This window comes from Sceloporus occidentalis, unplaced genomic scaffold (assembly GCF_023333645.1).
Source record: "Sceloporus occidentalis isolate IW3139 unplaced genomic scaffold, rSceOcc1.0.p SCAF_1, whole genome shotgun sequence".
Lineage (NCBI taxonomy): Eukaryota > Metazoa > Chordata > Lepidosauria > Squamata > Phrynosomatidae > Sceloporus > Sceloporus occidentalis.
Window position 1 is genome coordinate 79,492,362 of NW_028316981.1, and position 22,578 is coordinate 79,514,939.

The window sequence follows — 22,578 nt, forward strand, 5'->3', positions numbered from 1 at the left end:
CTTGCCCTGAGCACTGAAGAACAGGGACCAGGCCTTGAAATCTGGGAACTCTAATTACTAATGACAAAATTCACACTAACTGGCTGAAACAGATTCATATTTGGAAATGAAGATCCTGTGAACAAGCAGATCAGTGTTTGTGGTGATAATTCTAGGGGTCGGCCTAAATATCCAAAATCATTTATTCCATCATCCAGATTATACTGACTTGGCAAAGGCTCTATACATTAAGGCACTTACATTAAAAAAACAGATTTAGTCAGATCTGTTTATTCAAGTACCCATGGTTAACTTCTCCAAGAGACATTAGAGTAGGGGTTTGTCACATTTGCTGGATTGCAACTCCCATGAGCCCTAGCTATCAGAACAAACGGTTAGGAATCATGGAATTTGCAATCTAACATGATCTGGAACATGAAACATTCTCTATTCCTGTATTGTTTGAGATGCTGTTGTTTGAGATGCTGTGTTTTCTTCCTCATTTGTTAGTAGACTTGTGATATTCAAAATAGCACCAAATACAGGCCTGTTAATTGCTTGTGGTGCTGTTCTGGACAAATCAATATTTTATGTGAAATATAAATAATTCTGTGAGATCTTCTACCTTTGCATTGCTAATACACCCTGTCTAGATATAAATAGGGAAGATAGTGCTAAATTAAATTTTATAAGACTAAACAACCCACTCTTCCAAAATACTGGCAGCATGATGTGTTGCACTGTGTCAACCCAATTCCTTCCTTGAGACTGGTTAACACCTCTACACAATGCAAAGCCATTTGAGGAGAAAGAGAATGGTTCCCAATTGGCAAAGGGGTCAGGCAAGGCTGCATCATCACCCTACCAATTCGACTTGTATGCAGAACATATTATATGGAAAGCAGGCTTGGACACAGAAGAGGAGGAGTGAAAATAGGAGGATTGAATATCAACAGTCTAAGATTTGCAAACAACACCATCCTATTAGCAGAAATCATCAAAGACCTGGAACAGCTACTAAGGAAGATCAAGGAAGAAAGTGCAAAGGCAGGTGTACTGCTGAACATAAAGAAACCAAAAATAATAGCAATGGAGTATCTAGGCAAATTCAACCTAGACAATGAGGGGAAAAAATACTAAAAGAGTTCTCACACCTGGGGTCAAACATTGATCAGAATGGGGACTGCAGTCATGAAGTCAGAAGTAGACTAAGAATAAGGAGGGCAGCTATGAAAGAACTAGAAAAGATCCTAAATTGCAAAGATAAAACTGAGCACAAAAGTTAGAATCATATAAGCCATTGTATTCCCTATTAGCATGTATGGATGTGGGAGCTGGACAGTTAAGAAAGAAGACAGGAAGAAAATAAATTCATTTGAGATGTGGTACTGGAGAAGAGCGCTGAGGCTACCATGAACAGCCAAAAATACTGTATAAACCAGGAGTAGGCAACCTTTTTGAGCTGGGGGCCAGGTTGCTGTCCCTCAGACAATTGGAGGGCTGAAGCCGGGGGGGTGGAGCTTTCACCCTCCAGGGGCGGGGCCGCGTGCCGGGGGTGGAGCTTCCACCCTCCAGGGGCAGAGCCACACGCCGGGGTCGGAGCTTCCACCGAAGCCCCCCGGGGAGGAGGAGGAGGAGGTGTGTGCCCACCCTCTCCTCCTCGGTCCCTTCCTTCAGCCGAATGGGCTCCAAGGGGCCCTTTCGGCCAAAGGGGAGGGAGGCCGAAGGGAAGCTCTTGGGCACCTACCCCAGGCCCTTCCCTTCAGCTCTTCCCTTTGGCTGAAAGGGCTCCAAGGGCCGTGGAAGAGCCCAGGAGGCGGCAGGCCGCTTCCGCGGGCCCCTCCTCGGCCTGTGCGGCCCCAGGCCTCCCTCCGGAGAGAGAGGCCTGGGGCCGCAAGGGCCCTGGGGGGAGCCCAGGTAGGCGGCAGGCCGCTTCCGTGGGCCCCTTCTCGGCCCTTGCAGCTCCAGTCCTCCCTCCGGAGGGAGAGGCCTGGGGCCGCATGGGCCAAGAAGGAGCCCACGGAAGTCCTCCTCCTCCTCCCGGGCGGTGCACTCAAGAGGAGCCCGTCTCCTTTGGCCAGCTGGCCAATGGCTGGCTGGCCAAAGGGGACGAGCTCCTCCATCCTAGCTCCGCACGCTGCCCAGGAGGAGGAGGCGGCCTTGGTGGCGGCGGCGGTGGCGGTGGCAGCTGGACTGGGCTGGTCCTCCTCACCCCCACTGCTCTTAAAAGGCCAGGGGCAGCTTGGAAGCCAAGAGGCCTCCAGGCTGTCCCCGGCCCTTTAAGAGCAACAGGGGCGAGGAGGACGAGGCTTGCCCTTGTCCTGCTTGCCCCTGTTGCCACGGAAGAAGGGCCGGCGGCGAGGAGGAGGATGAAGCCAGGCCTCAGCCTCCTCCTTGCCACCACTGCTCTTAAAGGGCTGGGGGCAGCCTGGAGGCGTCTGGGCCTCCAAGCTGCCCTTGGCCCTTTAAGGGTGGCGGCGAGGAAGAGGATGAAGCCAGGCCTCGTCCTCCTCCTCGCCGCTGCTGCTCTTAAAGGGCCAGGGGCAGCCTGGAGGCCCAGAGGAGGAGGAGGAGGCCTTGGTGGCGGTGGCGGCGGCAGGACCGGGCTGGGGCTGGTCCTGCTGTCTCCATGGGCCGCATACGCCCCGCGGGCCGGGGGTTGCCGACCCCTGGTATAAACAAATGAGTCCTATGGTCTTATCACATGAGGGGTTTTGCAGCTCAGATCTAGAGTCAGTGAAGGTCCAGCCATGCGTATTCACGTTATAACGTGATGTATTATCAGACATGATTGCTTTCTATGGGGGGGGGGGGGTCGTTCTGAGGCGGATCCACAGTCAGTTCAGAGCAACTCCTCATTTTTGTGAATTTGGTAACAAGCGAATTTACAAAAATTGTTTGCAGGCTCACTTCAATTTCACTTGGAATTGGTCTGGTGTGGAAGATCACACCGATCTCGTCCCCAGTGACCCCCTGCGACCTGTCCCATCATCCCCTGCCTGATCCTTCACCCCAATCTCTCCCCCTCTGGCACCCTGCCACCTGTCCCATCATCCCCTGCCTGCTCCTTCACCCCAAGCTCACCCCCAGCGACCCCCTGCAACCTGTCTCATCATCTCCTGCCTCCTCCTTCACCTCAATCTTGCCCCCTCTGACATCCTGCCACCTGTCCCATCATCTCCTGCCTCCTCCTTCACCCCAATCTCGCCTCCTCTGGCACCCTGCCACCTGTCCGATCATCTGCTGCCTCCTCCTTCACCTTGATCTTGCCCCCTCTGGCACCCTGACACCTGTCCCATCATCTGCTGCCTCCTCCTTCACCCCAATCTTGCCCCCTCTGGCACTCTGCCACCTGTCCCATCATCCTCTGCCTCCTCCGTCACCCCAATGAAGGATGACAGCATCCAGAGCCCCACTGAGCATGTGCAAGTGTGCCAATTCGAATTGTTGAATCCCTCTGGTATGGTAATACAATGTGCACTTGTTCTGCTTTGCCCAAATAGAGACCACAAATTCATTCTTCAGGTATGATAATACATCGCGTGAACTGCCTTGGATCCGAAGTGACTCTGCTTCAGAAGGGCTTTGAATTGGAGCTCCTGTTTCACATGTGATAAGGCCCCTAGATGCCAGGCCTTGTGAAGAAGCTGGAGAGGAAGCAGAAGAACCCAGCCAGGAGGCTGGCCCCAGTTCCTCAGTGCCAGCATGGACTGCTGCCAATTAAAATAGGCAGGAACCTGGCACCAGTGCAGCAGATGTTCCTGTCAGTTTGAGAACTGAGGAGAATGAGGGGGCAGATATACCTGTTCAGTGAGCGGAGATCTGAAAGGTCAGGCACGTGGCACTCACAAAGAATTTATATGAAATGCTGAACAATCAAGAACAGCTGCACCACCGCGAGTCAGAGATAAAAGCCTGGGAAGAATGTCAGAACCTTTGTTAGAGGTTAACTGACCTCCATAGTGAAAACACCCTTGTCAGAGACTCTCTTATTGCTTGACCTTCTGTACTGGACCTTTAGACTGATGATTCTGCTTATTGGAACCCTGGACCCTTGGACTGATTGACTTCTTTGATTGCTTGAATCCTGACCCTCGGACCTGTTTTTGGAACTCTCGGTATGCTCTGGCTTCTGGTCATCTGATACTCTGGACAATATTGCAGACGTTGTGTTTTGGTTGCTTTTTGGCATTACTATTATCTCTGTTTGCTTTGTCATTATCAGCTGCTGGCTGCTTTCTCAGATACTAGAACAGATCTAGCCTCAAATCTCCCTGGAAACCAAAATGACAAAACTGAGGCTATTATACTTTGGTCACATCATGAGAAGGCACAAATCATTGGAAAAAACAATAACGATAGGAAAGGTGGTGGGAAGTAGAAAGAGAGGAAGGCCACATGCTAGATGGATGGACTCTATTAAGGAGGTCATGGGTATGAGTTTACAGGAACTAAACAGAGCAGTTGAAGGCAGGGGTCTTGGAAATGTCTCATCCACAGGGTGGCCTTGAGTGGAGGCAAACTGGATGGCAGTTAAGAAATAAAGAGCCCTGATGGCGCAGTGGCTAAATGCTGATTTTACAGCCATTCACAGCCACAAGGTTATGAGTTCCATCCTAAGCAGGGCTCACTCAACCTTGCATCCTTCCACTGGTCACTAAAACAAGTACCCAGCTTGTTGGGGGCAATTGGCTCATACATTGTAAACTGTTTAGGGTGTGCTTAAGTGCACTGATAAGCGGTCTAGAAATGTACTTGCTTTGTTGTTGTTATTGTTGTTGTTGTTGTTATCCATCCAAGAGTTGATCTCAACTCATGGTGACCCTGTGGATCAGACATCTCCAAGATCTCCTCTCCTCCACTACTCTTCCCAGTTTCTGCAGATTCATGCCTGTGATCTCCTTAACTGAGTCCGCTCATCTAACTTGTGGTCTTTCTTTCTTCCTAATTCCTTCCACTTTTCCCATTATCTTTTGTAATGAGTCATGTCTTCTTATGATGTGACCAAAGTATGACAGCCTCAGTTTAGTCATTGTAGCCTCCAGGGAAATATCAGGCTTGATCTGCTGTAGGACCCACCTATTTGTTCTTTTTGCTGTCCATGGTATTCTCAGCACTCTTCCCTAGCACCACATCTCAAATGAATTAATTTTCTTTTTACCCATGTTCTTAATTGTCCAGCTCGTGCACTCATACATGGTAATGGGGAATACAATTGCTTGGATGATTCTGACTTTCATGCTTAGTTGTATATCTTTAATCTTTAGGACCTTTTCTAGTTCTTTCATAGCCGCTCTCCCCGTTCTTAGTCTTCTTCTGATTTCTTGACTACTGCCCTGATCCTGAGCTATGTTTGATCCTAGGTATAGGAACTCTATTACTATTTCTATTTCCTCATTGTCTAGATTGAACTTGTGAAGATCCTCTGTGGTGTTTATTCTTGTTTCCTTTATGTTCAACAGTAAGCCTGCCTTTACATTTTCTTCCTTGACCTTTCTCAATAGTTGCTCTAGGTCTTCAATGTTCTAGGTCTCCAAAGTAGCAATGTACTTGCTACTTAATAAGAACCAAGAAGAAGAGCCCTCCCTCCAGTGCATGTGATACCATCTGGCCTCAGAGGGAGAGAGGCAGGTGGGCCCAGAGTCAGAAGGAGAGCCCTCCCTCCAGTCCATCTGCCATGGTCCTGGCCTCAAAGGGCGAGAAGAACCACTGGACTTATTCCCCTTCCCACTGCCATTCCCTTCTCCTTTTGTGTCATGTGTTTTTAGATTGTAAGCCTGAAGGCGGGGAAATGTCTAATTAGCTAAATCTCTGTAATGGTAAAGGTATTCCCTGTTGACAAGGTTGTCGTGTCCGACCTTAGGAAGCTGTTCTTATATCCGTTCCTAAGCCAAAGAGCCAGCGTTGTTAGAGACTACTCTGTGATCATGTGGCCAGCATGATTGCACAGAATGCTGTTTACCTTTGCACCGGAGTGGTACCTATTTATTGACTTGCATTTGTATGCTTTCGAACTGCTAGTTTGGCAGAACCTGGGACTAGTGCATTTTGTCCCTGGTAATAGTGGACAATTATGGCAACCCTAAGTGAGGGGAGCTCACCCCATCATGCGGCACCTGCTGGGCTGATCTTGCAATCAACAGAGTCAGTTTCTTAACCACTTGAGTCACTGCATCCCTTAATCTCTGTACAGTGCCATGTAAATTTATGGCACTATATAAACAAACATTATTATTATTATTATTATTAGTAGTAGTAGTAGTAGTAGTAAATGATACTAATCCAACATCTACTACTACTACTACTATAATAATACAACCAACTCTTCAGCCAGCCCCCTTCATTAGAGAGATCACAGATGGGTTCTTGTCATGGACGTGGCCAGCCACACGGTGGCAATAGCGAGCCGTGCTGGTACAGCCGGCCAGGGAGGGCCTAGGGGGCGTGGCTCCCAGAAGGGAAGAGCCAATGGGAAAGGAGGAGAAGTCCAGATTGGACACGCCCACTTTAAAACCGCGCCTTGGGGGAATGGTCAAGCTTCTCAGGCTGAGCTGCGGACTGTCCCTTCCCTTGATCCTAATTAAAAGTAAGGAGAGACACACCCAGCTCCATACATTGGAGGCTTCAGGCCAGGAATGCTGGAATCTAGTAAAATTGGTCGTTTATACACAGGGTGACGCAGAGGTCCTCCTTTTGTAGGACATGCCCTCCATTCCAGCCTTCTGTCCGGGAGGAATTCTCAAATGCCCTCCATTTGGAGCATGGTCTAAGAAGCCACGTTTTATAGTTTTCAGAGATGTTCTTTGGCCATGGCCTTACATTTTGTGGTGCCTGGTCCTCCTTTGCTGCGAGGAGGACATTTGGCCCCCTTGTCCTCCTATGTCGCCTTAAGCCCAGCAGCAGCACTGTGTGACCCAACAGTCTCTATCTGGGCTTCCGGTGAATTAACAGGGTAATTACATTGGTAGTAAAAGAAGAGTAAGACTTGTTTTATTGTGACAAAGAATTCATCAGGCTTCAGACAGCACTCCTCTGAGCACGTACAGAGTTCCTTTTCTTCCCTCCCGCACTTGGAAACCACGGCGGTATGTTAAGACAGGAGGGAGACTGTGTGATGTACTGGCTTGAGGGTTGTTCTGAACCCAAGGCTGCATCCACACTGGAGAAATAACCCGGTTTGGCCCCGCCTTAACTTGTTGTCTGGCTCTTTGCTATGGAATTCTGGGAGTTGGAGTTTGTTGTGGGGCCCAGAGCGGAGCTCTGCTCCGCTCTGGGCCCACAACAAACTCCAGCTCCCAGAATTCCATAGCAGAGCCAGAAAAAGAGTTAAAACGGTGCCAAACCGACTTATTCCTCCAGTGTGGATGCAGCCCACCCCCTGGGACAGATGGCCATCTAGCCTCTGCTTAAAGACCTCCAAAGAAGGAGACTTCGAGGGCATGTCGAACAGCCCTTACTGTCAGGCAGTTCCTCCTAATATTGAGCTGGAATCTCTTTCCCTGTCGCTGGAATCCATTGCTCCAGGTCTTATTCTCTGGAGCAGCAGAAAACAAGCTTGCTCCAATCTCAATGTGACATCCCTTCAAATAGAATCCAAGGGCCATCCAGCCCAACCCTTTGATGCCATGCAGGAACTCCCAATCAAAGCAGCCCCTGGGACAGCGGGACATCCAGCCTCTATTTGAAGACCTCCAAGGAAGGTGACTCCTCCACTCTCCTCTCTCTCTCTCTCTCTCTCTCTCTCTCTCTCTCTCTCTCTCTGGCTCCTGGGCTCCTTCCTTGACTTTGGGAGGGGAGGGCAGTGGGATCTGGCAGGGTGCCTGCCTAGCCAGAGTCCCTCCCTCCTTCCCTGCCTCCTTCCCCCGAGGGATGTGCGCAAAGACCGGACTCGGAGAAGCTCAGAGACCCAGAGCACCGCGGCCAGACACTTTTCACCAGGCTCAGGAGAAAGGGAGCTTCAGCCAAGAGGGAAGAGAAGGGGCTGCCCTCTCCACCCCTACCCAACCAGGGGGGCTATTGGACTCCCTCCTCAAAGAGGCATGCATGAGGGCATCTCATGGCACTGTCTTCAGGGATGGCACTCTGGGCTCTTCCTCAGGATCCTGGAAGCTGCCCTTCCCTTCTCCCATCTGATGTGGCACATCAGGATCTCTCTCAGGGCTGGGGCATTTGGTTCCCCCCAGTCTAGGATGGCACCTGGTAAGAGGAAAGCTGCTTTTGGCACCCCCCTGCTCTGGAGCACCCACAGCCGTGAAGCTACCTCAGCATTGTAAGTGGGCCCGAGCGAGACCTGGGTGCCTGTGAGTGACACACGGGCATCTCTTGGGGCCCCCCATGGCCTGGTCTGGGGACCAATGGGATGGAGCCCCAGCAAAATGGAACTGGCAATCTGAGTGAGTGGGTGCCTGACGGCCTTCCCTACTCACCTCTGGCCACAGCGCTCATCCTGATGGCGGTGCTGACAGTGGCCCTCGTGACGCTCATGGGGAATGTGTTGGTGGTGCTGGCTGTCTACACCAGCCGGGCTCTCCGGGCCCCACAGAACCTCTTCTTGGTGTCTCTGGCTGCGGCGGACATCCTGGTAGCCACCCTCATCATCCCCTTCTCCTTGGCTAATGAGATCATGGACTACTGGTGCTTTGGCAACCTTTGGTGCCGGCTCTACCTATCTCTGGATGTGCTCTTCTGTACAGCCTCCATCATGCATCTCTGCGCCATCAGCCTGGATCGATATTGGGCAGTCACCCGAGCTGCCCGGTACAACCTGAAAAGGAGCCCCCGGAGGGTCAAGGGCATGATTGCGGCCGTCTGGGCCATTGCCGCCTTTGTCTCCCTGCCACCCCTTTTCAAGTCCACACACGAGGACCAGGTGTGCTTGCTGCACGATGACACCTGGTACGTCCTGGCCTCCTGCACAGCCTCCTTCTACGCCCCCTGCCTCATCATGGTGGCTGTCTACTGCCGAATCTACCATGTGGCCAAGCACAGGAACTCGGTGGTCAATGCAGCAAGACGCATGTCCTACCCCAACCTCATCTCTGTGGCTAAGTGTGATGCCAGCAGAGTGAGCATCCAGCACCACTCCGGGGAAGTGCAGAGTGCAGTCCTGGAGCATAGCCAGCTTGCCCACGCCCAGCCAGGCTTGCCTCGGCTCTCTCGCCAATGGAGGGTGGAAGAGCTGGGGAACAGTGGGGCCAGGCTCCGTAGGGCCCCCCGGCTCTCTTGGTCCATGTCCTCCAGCCAGCAGCACCGCAGAAGCCGGGACATGTCCGTCTCCACCAACCGGCTGATGCAGGCCCGGGAGCGCAGGTTCACCTTTGCCCTGGCTTTCATCATTGGGGCGTTTGTGCTCTGCTGGTTCCCGTTTTTCTTCACATATAGCCTTGAATCTGTGCTTGGGAAGGATTGCTGCATCTCCAAGCCTCTCTTCAAATTCTTTTTCTGGATCGGTTACTGCAATAGCAGTTTCAACCCCATCATTTATACTGTCTTCAACCGGGACTTCCGCCGAGCCTTCCAGCACCTTCTGTCCCGGGCTGACCCACTTACTTGTGGAAAATGAGGATCCTGCCAGAGGACTGGTGAAGTGTGGGTGTGAGAGAAAGACACACAGTGGTGCACAGGAGACTGGGGGCCTGGGGTTGTAAAGCAGGTAACTGATGGATGCTGGCTGATAACTGAATATTTTTGCTGCCAGTTATACCAGCAAACATCCAACAAAGCTGGAGTAATGTGCCAGTGACATAAGTGTGCCAAGTGATACACATAGCTTATTTGGCCTGCCATGTGTACCAGGTAATATGCCAGGTTTATTTGGTCTGGCAGTGGCCTAGAATCCAGTTTACACACCTGTCTGTCTCTCCAGAAAAAAACTGGCATGGTGGTTGGGGAGATGGGTCACAAAACCCATTTTTTTTCACTTGTGGCAGAATAATCACAAAGTTTTGTCATTCCTGCTATAAAAGCAAACGGGTTAGTGCTCTCCTCTCTGCTGCTTTGGCTTAGGGGTTTAAGTTACATTGTTCACACTCAGAGATCAGTGTAAATCCATGTTCCTGAAATGTTCTTGCCCCTGGGAGCTTCACACCATTTCTTTGTCAGAATGCTCTGTATGCAGGGGGGAGATGGCTAAGGACTGTGGAAGCAAAAAAATTAAATGCAGTGACTTGTTTCTGTGCTGGGACTAAAGATCTCAATTGCTTCTCCTCCTCCAAATATATCATTCCACAGTTACAGTGACATTTTGTTTGGCTCTTCACCTAAAGCAAGAACATTCCAAAATTCACACATGTCTTCATAAACAGGACAGAAAAGATTGGAGGTTTGAAAAGAAATTGAATGAGGGAGAAAGCAAAACTGAAAGATTCACTCAATCTTTCGAGGGAACTGTGGGCATATGAAGAATATAAAAAGTGCCTTTCTAGGTCAGACGGAAGGTCTGGGTGACAATTCACTATCATTAGCTCTGGGAAACTCACAAAGAAGACATGGTGGATATATAGCCATGATACCCTCTTTTTTGATCTCAGTGCCTCATAGCCAGAGGCATACTGACTCTGAACATGATTTCTGTGTCACCTTTAGGCCTGAAGTGCTGGATTTGTGGCCCACACCCTTTTCAGAGAAAGCAGCAATACAGGGAGACTTGGCAAAAGTCATTCATTTCCCCGAGGGCACTGGGTGCAGGAGCAGAAAACAAAGACTTGAACAAGAGGCTGGTCAGCCCATTACTGTGATTTTGAAAAACAGGAGAAGGCTGGTGGAAAGTGGTGTTTTCCTTGGGAGCAGATTTCCTGCAGGGACTAGGGTGGTGCTGGGCAAAAACCATTCTGGTCGTTATTTGTTCAGCCCATCCCTTGTTTCAGGGACTAAGTGCTTGGCTTTCGGGGTATCTGCCTTGTGTCTCTGCCTAGCCTGTTTCTTTGCAGATTAGAGGAGAGCTGAGCAAAGCAAAAGGAAGACCAGACACAGAATGAGTCAGCCAGCCATCTGGCTTCAGGTCTGAGAAGCATTGCCCCAGATCCCACTGCTGGACAGATGCCAGCAAAGGGCATTGAAAAATGGCTTTCTGTCAGTCACACCATGTCCACGGGACTTGTTGACTGTTTTGGGTGAGGCAACGGCTCAGCCTGGAGATAGGACTCTGGGATGTTTGGCTTTAAAGAAATGACTTTTTCTTACACCCAGACCCTAAGGTGTTTCCAGCTGGTGTTGCTACTCCAGATATATTTGTTCTCTTGCTTTTGGTCATACTAGGGAGACGTACTGGGCCTTTCAGGTAGCAAGAGTGGTGAGTGCAGGCAGCACCTGCATCCAGCTACTTGGAAATGTCTGGCTTTTCCTGTTACTCTAGTTTGTTTGTAGGAGTAAGTTCCACTGGTTGGAGCTGGTCCCTTAGCACAGCTGCCTTGTTTCTCAGATATATCCCTTGCAAACCTCTGGCCCAAGGGCTTGTTCATTGTTAACCCATGTACATGGCATGGTTCCAAACACAACCCCCTTGAATACTGGTTCCTTTAAATACAACCTCCTTAAATACTCAAGTTCACGTTTCAACTGCTCCATACCTGTGTTTTGTTTCTAGAGAATCTGTCCCTTTTCCTGTCCTTTCATTACTGTGTGTCAGGCACACATTCAACAGAGGTAGCTTTTCTTCATATAGTAAACAGGGATGGGGAGTTATGGCTATTTAATTTCTGTTCATTCTGCAGCTATTTAAGGTTTAGGGCCTGTTTAAGGAGGAAACGCAGGGTGGCAACTTTCTCTGAACTCTGCATTCTATGACTTATGGTGGGTCCGGGCTTTGACTGCCCACCCAAGTAGATGTAACACCACACAAACAGACTATCCATCCCTTTAAACATCCAGTATATCTCCCACAACAGTTAAGCTTCCCTGTTACCTGACATATTTCAAACATCTTCCAGCATACAGGCCAGAATATCCTTCCTGGTGGTTCCTGTCTGGGGAGAACAGCTAAAATTTTCTACTCACCTTTCTTTTTTCCCCCTGGGGTTTTTGAAAAGTGCCAGTGGCCTACTTCCCTATGTGAATGTATTGGATGTGCCATGGATCTAGTGCCAAAACAGATGGTAATACCTGGTTGCTTCCCCTAATCAGCCCACTCCTGATTTCACAGGGTTAAAAATTTGCACACACTTTTGTGAACTTCTGATTGTTTTTATTAAAGATATTTGCCCAACTGTGAATTTTGGATTTTTTCCTGTCCAACACACACACATACCAAATAGAGGGTCTTTGCTTTTTATTAATATGGCTGGTAATCCGATGCTTGAGCCCATAGATAAAAATCAGTGGATACAGAGAGCTGACTGTACATTTGGTTTGTTACCCAACCTACCTCTGTGTAAGGTGTTACCTTGCACATCTGCTTGGGAAGGGTGTTGAGAGTTAGAGGGAGGCACTGTCACAGGAGGACTGTCCCTGCATCTAGATACTTGTTCAGACCCTTTCTATTAGCAGTGGGAAATTTGTGACATTCTCGATTAAGTTGGACTCCAGTTCCCATCATCCCTAGACAGAATAGCCAAATGGTACAAGCAGGTGGGAGTGGTAGTCTAGCAACATCTGGAGGCAACAGGTTTTCCACTCCTGACATTACATTCATTTGAAGGTAACTACCAATTAAATGGGAGGGGCATAACTTTTCCTTGACTGTTAATTCCTTATGCTCTTGTCTTCACTTGCATAGCAAGCACAATTCTTGGTGTAGTGCACAGGAGGTATTTGTGTGGGGGTATTTCTGTTGGGGAGGTGGAGGGAAGAAATGAAGGTGAGCTTCTGTTTTATGTGGTAGTCTTAAAGGGGCAAAGTATGCCTCTGGACTGTAACTTGGCAATCCTGAAAAGAGAAAATGTGTGGTAGAGGTGGACAAATAAGTGGATTTTACACCATGTAGAGACCCCAACATCTGCGTCATAAAAAAAGAATCCAATTAGATGTGACAGGACCACATTGGCTTGAGGAAAGGAAAGCAAGAGACCAAAGAAATTAAAGAAAAGAAAAAGAAAAGCTGTGCCCAGATGCAACAGAGGATAAAGTTCTCATACATTGTATAGCAAACAAATTTGAACAGGCATTTTCTGTGACAAGTTACAACCACTGCTGAAATTCCTCCTTTGTTTCCATGGATAAAGATGCAGGAGCTCTGTCCTCTTTCATATCCATGGCCACCCTACTTACAAGACATCATAGCTGGGAGGGGAGGTTGTCACATTTTTTGATTACAATTCCCATATGTGAAGTAGAAGATGTGCAATGGCCGGCATCCATAGTTTTTTGTGGTTTTTTCAGGCTATGTGGCCATGTTCTAGAAGATTTTCTTCCTTTTGCCAGCATCTGTGGCTGGTATCTTCAAGAATGCTTGCCTGGAAAAAAGTGGGTATATATATATACTGTGTGAGCCTGGGGATGCAGGAGTGATTTGCATGTGTATTGTTCTGTGCTGATGGCAGTCCTCAGGCTGCCCATCTGACATGGATAGGAGAATCTGGGACTTGTTATCCAAAATATAACTTTCCCAAACTCTTCAACAGTGATAGAGTGTGAAACAATCTTTCTGGAGGGAAACAGGGATGGGGGGGCAGGAGGTCTTCTGGAACTATCTCACCTGAGCAACCCTATCTGGCTGCATCCCTGATGGGAAGAGTCCTCCTGGACTCTTGTGTTCTGCATACCCCCCAACATTTCACAGATGAAACCCAAAATGCATGGTCAAGCAACACTGGGGTGTCATCAAATTGGGGATAATGAGGGAGAACACACACGCTAGAAAAGGCTGCAGCAGTTTGCTTTTGCTTGCGCCTTCTGGAAAAGGCACGATTCCACCTCCTCCTCTCTCCCCTACTGATTGCAAACTGATTTTTTTTGTTCTTTTTACTCAGTTTGCAGTGATTTGAAGTAAACCGAGGTAAAGAGCAAAAGTGGGAGGAGGAACTAGATCCTGGGGCATTTTAAAAACAACTAAAAAGTGGGATGAAAGAGAATTAATCTGTCAGGAACGTAGCCAAGGGGGGGGGGTTCTTGGGGTCCGGACCCCCCCTTCTATTAGAAAAATGAATGGTGTGTGCTGCTGCGCCGCCACACCCAAGCCCCATTATAATGGTGAAACTTAGTCTGGACCCCCCCCCCCCTTTCCTAAAATCCTAGCTACGTCCCTGAATCTGTCCCTGTGAAACTGGGACAATTGGATGATAAGACTGTGTTTTCAGTGAACTTTCTTGCATCCTTTCAAAACAATGTTTGCCTGCTGTATTTCTCCCTCCCAGAGACAGACTGCTGCAAGAAGTTTTGTCACCAAAGAGCATGCCCTGCATTTTTGGTGTGCCCCTCTGTAATGACCAGTATTTGGCAGAGCTCTACTTGTTGTTTGAATCAAAGGTCAAGTGTATTGGGAATAAATTACTTTCTCCATCCAAGGCAGTGGGCTGGGGAGGCAGTTGGGCTTGTACTTGAATGCTGATGTGCCTATAACCCTTCTCTGAGCTACAGCCAGCTGGAGGGTGAGGGGGGACAATAAGAATGGAAATTGACTTTGATGTCTGAATGGAGGGATGGGCCCCAAGGGAGCTGTATAGTTAATGGTTGTGCAAGGAGGTAGGAAAAGCAATAAGTTCTCAGGATGTTTCTTGGCTACCCCTTGACCCTCTTGCTATTCTCACTCCCCCTCCCATCTCTCTGTGATTTCCCTCTGGAGGTGTCAGTTGGGGGAAGAGAAACAGCCTTTTTTTGCCTGTTGGCCAAAGGCTGAAAACAGGAAATCTCAGCCAGGAGCTTTGGCATTTCCATCCTCAGTCATCAACCCAATCATGGTGGGGTGCAACTTGACCTGGACATCAAATACTCCACAGTCTGGGGCCTCCAAATAATAATCCAGAAAATGGTAGAGGAAGGGGCCAATGATAAACAGGCACAGCTTTGGCATACAGGCACAACAAAGCCCACTGAGGGTAATGCTGCTCACCACATAGTGTGCTTGCTTTCTTATTTAAACACGCACACACACACACACACTAGTTGTGATCTTCACAAATAAAGCAATATTTAAAGCCAGTGATAAGACTCAAGTCAATTGACTTGGAAGCTTATCACACTCACAGTTTTCCCGTTCCGTTCCTGTTAAGAAAGCAGACAGATCGTGAAATGGGATGAGGACCAATGCTACCACGTTAAGTGTTCTTAGCGATATGTTAACATGATTAGAATGATTGTTATCGCACACTGTTAAGGGAGAAGATGACCTTTTATCGTTCTTGGACCTGGCTGTGAATGGATATCACTGAACAGCCAGGTCCCATGCAAATGCACCCCGTCTGTCCCCTTTTTTTGTACATGTGTACTTGAGAAATTGGGCACGATTTTCAAAGGGAGCTTAGGGCAGATCCACAGTCCCCAATTGTGCAGTATTCTGTGGTGTCTTATCCATCATAATGGATTCACGTGTGACAAAGAAGAATACAAACAACATGTAACATGTTTTACCATAACACTTCGTAGTGTATGAAATATAAGGGAAAAAATTAGTAACAATCTTTTACTATGTTATGTAATAAATGTAATAAATGTCTAGTAATTGCTACTGTCAACATGCAGTGCAACCAGGAAAGAAAATGCTGGCCTTTAAGTGACTGAAAGCAGAAACCAGCAAAAGAGTTATTTCCATATCTTTATTAAACACATCAGATATATCTGTATTGTACACATGCTACATGCAGATCCAAATAAATAAATAAATAAATAAATAAATAAAAACTAGTAATGGTAACAATGGTGATTACAATGTGTACAAGAAGAAAATATCTTTCATTTGCAATTTCATTAGGTACCAATAATCAAACACATATAGTGTCATTATGCTTTAACATTAAATATGTCATTACTAAAAATATTTTGCAATTTGCATGTAATCACCTTACCTTTGGTGTCCCAGAAAATAATTGAGGAATTATGTTTGTGGCACCAGCATTCCATGCATTTCCCATGTTGCATCCTCAAATTGTTATTTTTCCTCAAAACAGGATATTGTTATTATAAAAGGGGGGCAGGGTTGAAAAAGAAGAATGTTTCAGTATTAAAATATCTGTTTTACAGTGGCCTGTCCTCAAATCTTGTTCTGGTAGCATACACTGAATCCTGCTTTATTGATGATATAAACAAATGTCTTTAATCCAAAGTGTTCAATAATTTTGGGGAGATCAACTCAATATCACATCTTGGAAGGAAAAGTAGTAAGGGAAGATAAGTCTGGAGGAGTGGTCTCATGGCATGTCATAACGGTAGGGATCGGACGGGGGCACAATCAGGACGCCAAAGATATTGCACGCAGTGGTTTTTACAGCCTCATAACGTTTACTGGAAAGGAAGGACGGAAGACAATTGTCAGAAACATTTCACTCGGGATGGAAAGGGAACCAGGTGAAAACGTCTCACTAATGAGGCCATGTGATAAAATCCATTCCATTTGCATTTGAACATCAAAACGTTTAAAAAACTGTGCGATAAGCTTCTTGGACAAGTTGCTTAAATGACTCAGCTTGGACTTGATTTGGCAAAGATGGTGAACTGACTTGACTCATGACGTGTATAATTTCAGTGATCAACTTGCTGGCATCATTCACTTTGAGCCACAGGTAAGACTTGCCCTCAGAGTGTGGGATGTATTTCTTGCAAGGGAATAGCAAATGTGTTAGGCAATGGGCTTGAGGATCCTTCTAAAACCTTTCAAAAGCTTTAGAAGGCTTTGATTTGCAGTGGAGACAGTCTGCTGAGCAGATCTCAACCACTGCCTCAAACCCTGAGTGCAGGGTGTGATTCTCAGAGGGCAACAACAAGCCAGTTAGGCAATGGGCCTGAAAACCTTTAAAAGTATCCTTCCACCTCAATCCCGTTGCCTAATGCATTTGCTGTTTCCCTCTGAGAAATGCATTCTGCCTCTTTTTTCCCCCCTGTTATAGTTGGCTCCCATATTTGAGACTTGACTTGAAAGTGTCCTGCAAGGACTTGTGACTCAAGACTTGTAGGTAGAGACTTGAGACTTGACTTGTTTAGTAAAATACAAGACTTAAATACATTACTGCTCACAACCTTCTGAAAAGAACCTGTAAGTAGACTTTCTTAATGTGGTGCCCTCCAGCCATTTGAGACACCATTCCAATTATTCCCACCTAGCAGGTCAATGGTAAGAGATGGCAGTGGGTTGTGGTCCAAAACATCCAGACAGTGCCTGGTTGTTGGAGACTAATCTGGAATTACCAAGATGTACCACTGGCAATGAGAAAAACTCCATAGATGGATGAAGAGCTGATCTGTATGGCAATCCCTCATCACTTCCCATACTTTCCTGGTCCCTTTCTTGTTCACTGGAAGTGAGTGGGTGTGGAATTAGCAACTGCAGCAGTGTTTTTGCTTAAACCTCCATTAAATGAAAGACAGAGTAGATGGGTGGACACAGCAACATCGTATTATAGGGTCCTGTAGAAATTCAGGCCCAGAGTGTGGGGAAATTACCTTTTGTACTATAAATACCAGAACTGCTCCAGGTATTCTGGGAGGTGTAGTTTCAAAACCGTGATATTTCCCAGGTCCAGAGCAAATTCACACATCAGGATCAACACTCTGGCAATCTCCTGCTAAGGCAGCTGCTGCCATGTTGCAGCCATTGCTGAGGGCTGATGAAAGGAACAACATAGAACTGAGACTCAAGGAAATGGGAGGAAGTCTTTTGTAGGAAGAGATGAGGTGGAACTCCTTTGCTCCAAAATTCCAGGGGAAAGGGCTAAGGGTGAGGCTGGCAATTTGTGAAGCCTATGTCAGGAAGCAAGAAGGATCTGGAAGGATGCAAAGGGGCCCCAATGGGATTTGTGGACAGAGATTGTGTGCACACAAAGGGTGCCTCCTTGTGAGTGAGGGTGGGAGTGATTTTGAGAGAGCCAGGCTGGCCAGGCTTCTTGGCTCAGACATTGCAGAGGCCAGAGGCTGACTAATTTCCCCAGCTTTGTGGCTCAAAATAGAAAAACTTGAAACATTGACCCTTCACCTATCTAAAAACAGCTGTTGGCGCCATGGGAGCTGGATTCCACAACCAAGAGGGCTCAACTCCAAGATCCTGGGCTCACTTTAACTTCCAAATTCAGTGATGCTGTAAGATAAGGAGTCTGACTGGGAACCATAGGTTCAGTGAAACATCCATAATTTGTTTTGGTTTGGCCCAGGCTCTGTTGTTGGAGGGAGGGCGCTGACCTCTACTTTCTTCCTGTGATACCAAATACTGTACAAGCTATAGCCAGCCAGAAGCCCTTCATAACATTTTCTCCATTCAGCTAGAGCCTGGAAAAGTTAATATCATTTTTTTACAACTCTTAAAATCATGGTGAGGGGATGTGTGGGAGCTGCAGTGCAAAAAAAGTAAGTTTTCAAGCTTTCACTCAACTACTAAGAAATAGACAGAGAAATAGATTGCACTCAAAATGGAATGTGACATATAGTAACACACTTTGGCGGCATCTAAACTGCAGAATTAATGCAGTTTGACACTGCTTTAACTGCCATGGCTCAATGTGATGGAATTCTGAGATTTGAAGTTTTGTGATATATTTAGCCTTCCCTGTTAGAGTGCTCTGGTGCCACAACAAACTGGTAATCCCAGGATTACATGGGATGGAGCCGTGGCAGTTAAAGCAGTGTCAAACTGCAGCTGGAAAGATTGGGAAGTGGTTTGAAAAAACAGTTATTGCTTGCAATGTATCGCTCCTGCTACACAGGTTCTGTAGGTTTTTTTCCATGGTTTCTAGAGCCTTTTTGATCATTGGCAACAGAGACAGAGGACCTTATCACATGGGAGAGAAGTGCCCAAATCCCATGGATAAATGGGGTTTAAATCAGGGAATATCCCGCAAAAGCAGGATTGTTTTCAGACGACATTGAGCTATTTGAGCATTAACACTACATTAACCCATGGAAAAAGTCACAAAATCACGCTGCTTTTTACTTTCATGAAAATCTCAAAAATAAAAGGTGGCGTGATTTTGCCCACTTGGCATTTTAAATTGGCTCCAGCCTCCTGAGCTGCACCTGGGCCTGGGATGGAGGTGGGGATTATCACACACTAATTTGCCACCGAATCGTCGGCCACCATCAGCCTGAGTCCCAGCCGGGTCCAAGCCATGCTGCACCAGCACTTTTTAGAAGTCGGAAAGCTGATCGATAATCCCTGCTTCTATCCCGTGTCTTGGATGCAGCCTGGGAGGCTGGAGCTGATTTAAAATGTCTTTCTCTCCATGTAAATCCTTCAAAGCCTGATTTCTCTTGGTGTGCCTTTGAGAGGAAGCACTAAAGAGCTACTACCACTGCCATTTTCCTGCCCAGGCATTCAAAAAGGTCAGAAGCGGTGCTGCAGAAGAGAGAGTCAAGGGGTCAGAACTTTTTTTAGATGCTCCCAGGACAAACTAAGCTCTCACCATAGGTTTTTGTGGGTTTTTCGGGCTATGTGGCCATGTTCTAAAAGAGTTTGTTCCTAATGTTTTTCCAGCATCTGTGGCTGGCATCTTTCTCTGAGGATGCCAAACACAGATGCTGGCAAAATGTCAGGAACATACTCTTCTAGAAATGGCCACATAGCCCGACCCCCCCCCCCAAAAAAAAACCTATAGATGCCTGCCATGAAAGCCTTCAACTTACATAAGCTCTCACCTTTTGTCACTTTACTCAGAGAAGGGGATGGTTCTTTTTTTAAAAGGAGAATTAGAATACAGTACTTATGCTGACCCACGAATAAGTCACCCCAGGTTTTTTGAGTCAAAAGTTTGACTAAAATTTCTAGACTTATACACAAGTATATACACTATTTGACCTGATATTGAGCAGCTATGAATGTAACTCATACAAATAATTTCCAGCTCCCTTAATTTTGAGTCTGTTTGCTCTGACATTCTTTCCAGCTAATCCACAATTAGTCTAGGGAACTTTTGGCCACAAAATAGTGTGGGCATGAGATCCAGTAATCTGAAGAGAAGAATACAGCCAGAGACACACAGTGAAATAGGTGAGTTTATTTTAATGTTGGACTGTCATTTGGATGGTGTTGTGAAAATGTTGTTCTTATTGTATCTCTAAATTTTATACTATAGTATTAACTTTACAACATAAAGGGACTTCCGGCCTCCTTCACTTTTAGAGACAGGAAGCCCAGTTTATAGGTGCTCCCTGACAAGAGAGTTTATTCATTTTGTTTACTCAGGTTTTTATTGTGGAGCACACAATATCATGTTGAAAGCAAAACACTCTCATGTTCTGTGCCTCATTCTTTTGCCTTTTCTCCTGCCACAGCCCAGTGTTGAATGCAAAGAATGAAAAGGAGAAATGCCTCTGAAGGTGTAGGCACTCTTCTAACTTTTATCACATGTGGTCAATGACATTTAAGGAACCATCACCACACCTGACCAGATGCTTGCTAGCCTGGGGCCTTTCTAGCCCAGCTTGGCAAACACCATATTGCAGCCTAGGCTGCTCTGCTGATACCAGGCATAAAACAAACAGTCCTCTTTCCTTATGCTCCAGACAACTACTCCCCACAGCCTTCAGGGCTTTTCTTACTCCCCTCATTTAGTGCACCCCAAACAGCCTGGGCAAACTTCCTACTGGAGTGTGCTGTTCCTTCTCTGCTTGAGGATCCCTAAGGGGGCAGGCCAGCAATTTTGGAGGCAATTTCTCCTTTCAACTTCCGTCACTAGCCAGACAACTCAAGGTGTTTCTAAAGTAGCTGCTGCCTTCCTCCATTTTCCTTTTCCTGCCCCTCCCTTTTATTTTTATTATTAAATGTGCACAGCATCACCTTAATGAAATAGCCTGAAGTAGCTAATATCACTCAAAAAGGGCATTGTACAGCTATTCTACCTACCTCCCCAAATGTTTTTTTTTCCTGATAAGACAGAGGAGGCAATAGTAAACAATGGCTAAAATTGAAAATGATGATGTTTACACAGCTATAAACTGGTTAATAAGGCAGTGTGATTCCACTGTAAAAGCCTTATCTAGAAGCACCTAAATGTTTCCATCATAACAGGACTTTGAGTGAAAAAAGTACACATAGTGGTATGGTGGGGGCAACTGGTAACAATTGGAAATGTTGGCAGAGTAGCACTTATTTAAATAGGCCTATTAGACAAACCCACCCACTTTGGGAAAGCCAAGATTAGAGGTGAACTAGCTTGATTTTGCAGTGCTGTCTCCCAACATTGTTAAGAAAGTGGAAGACAAAGAGTATAATTGAAACTAACCAAGTGTCCTTCTCCTGGTAGACACTCGCATGGATGGAGAGAATTAAAAATCTCCCATAGATGGCCTCTTAACATATTCTGTTTGTTATGTATGTTTCTATTACACCACCAAACAAGAGAATTGAGTTTTTTTTATATTTGTCTTTGTGCATGTGTGAGTGTTCTCATCATATGTGAGTATGTGCCTTCATGTTGCCAGTCAACCTGTGATGACTCCATGAATTTAATAGGTTTACGTAGACATGGAATACTCAGAGATGGTTTTGCCAGTTCCTTCCTCTAAAATACAGCTTATAGCACTTGTAATTGTCATTGATCTCTCATGCGAGTACTAGCAATGGCTGTCACAGGCTAATAATAAAGAGGAATGGTGTTCAATTCATTTTTCTTCTTACTCTGTACAAATTTGCCTTCCATGTTTTTGGGTCTCTAACTGGGGACAGTGTGGTCATGGGCTGCCCTCTGGTGTTCAAAGTCTATGGAGATTAATAAATCATGTATTTGTTGAAAACATGCTCGTATTTTCCTCTGGCACATTTTTCTTGATTTGTTCCTGTTAAGGAATATGCTGAAGATATGAATGTGACCAAATTGGGGTGATAATCTTGGCGCTCAGCCCTGTGCACAAAGCTGCTTTACTGAGCCAAATGTGGAGCAGTCATGGATTTTACCATCTGACCCTGCAGCCTCTGTGGTTTTGTGCATTCAAAACCCACATCTATTCAGATCTTCCACCCCTCTCAGGAATGTTGCTTACAGCTAAAGAAGATGGAGTGTATGGAGAGAGAGAAATAAGTCAATGCTCTGTGAGGAAGACTAAAGCATGGAGAAGAATTTAAGGTATTCCGAAGAAAAGGGAAAGATGGAGAATTAGCTTTCCAGCACATAAGAAGAATCTGTGGCAATCCTAGTGAGGATGAGAGGCAGTCAGTTCCAGTTTGCATTAGAGTGGAAGTCCTTTCATATCACACAATTATAGTGCTATGATTCTAATGTATCTACGATGATTCCATCCTATGGAATTCTGGGATTTGCAGTTTAGGGAGGGTTTTTTAGATTTCTCAGCTAGACAACTCTGGTGCCTACAAACTCCAGGATTCCATTGAATTCAGCATGCCAGTTAAAGTGGAATCATAGGAGTTTATCACATGTGAAATTTGAACTGCAATCCAAAGCAAATCAGAAGGGAAGGGAAGCAGTGGCCTGTTACAGACTGCCAAAATAAAGCTGCTTCGGGTCTTTTTGGAGGTATGCTGTTTAAATGATGCATGAATCCGGAATTGCACCAAAGCTGCACTCCAGTGCT

General features: G+C 46.5%; 1 protein-coding gene across 1 annotated transcript; it reads left to right on the top strand.

Annotated features, from left to right (window-relative positions):
- The first annotated feature begins 8,338 nt into the window (after positions 1-8,338).
- On the top strand, positions 8,339-9,696 carry LOC149321688 (alpha-2Db adrenergic receptor-like). The gene has a single exon (XM_089500704.1). It carries the CDS (start codon positions 8,339-8,341, stop codon positions 9,539-9,541), a length of 1,203 nt encoding a protein of 400 aa, XP_089356830.1. The 3' UTR covers positions 9,542-9,696.
- The last annotated feature ends 12,882 nt before the right edge of the window (positions 9,697-22,578 follow it).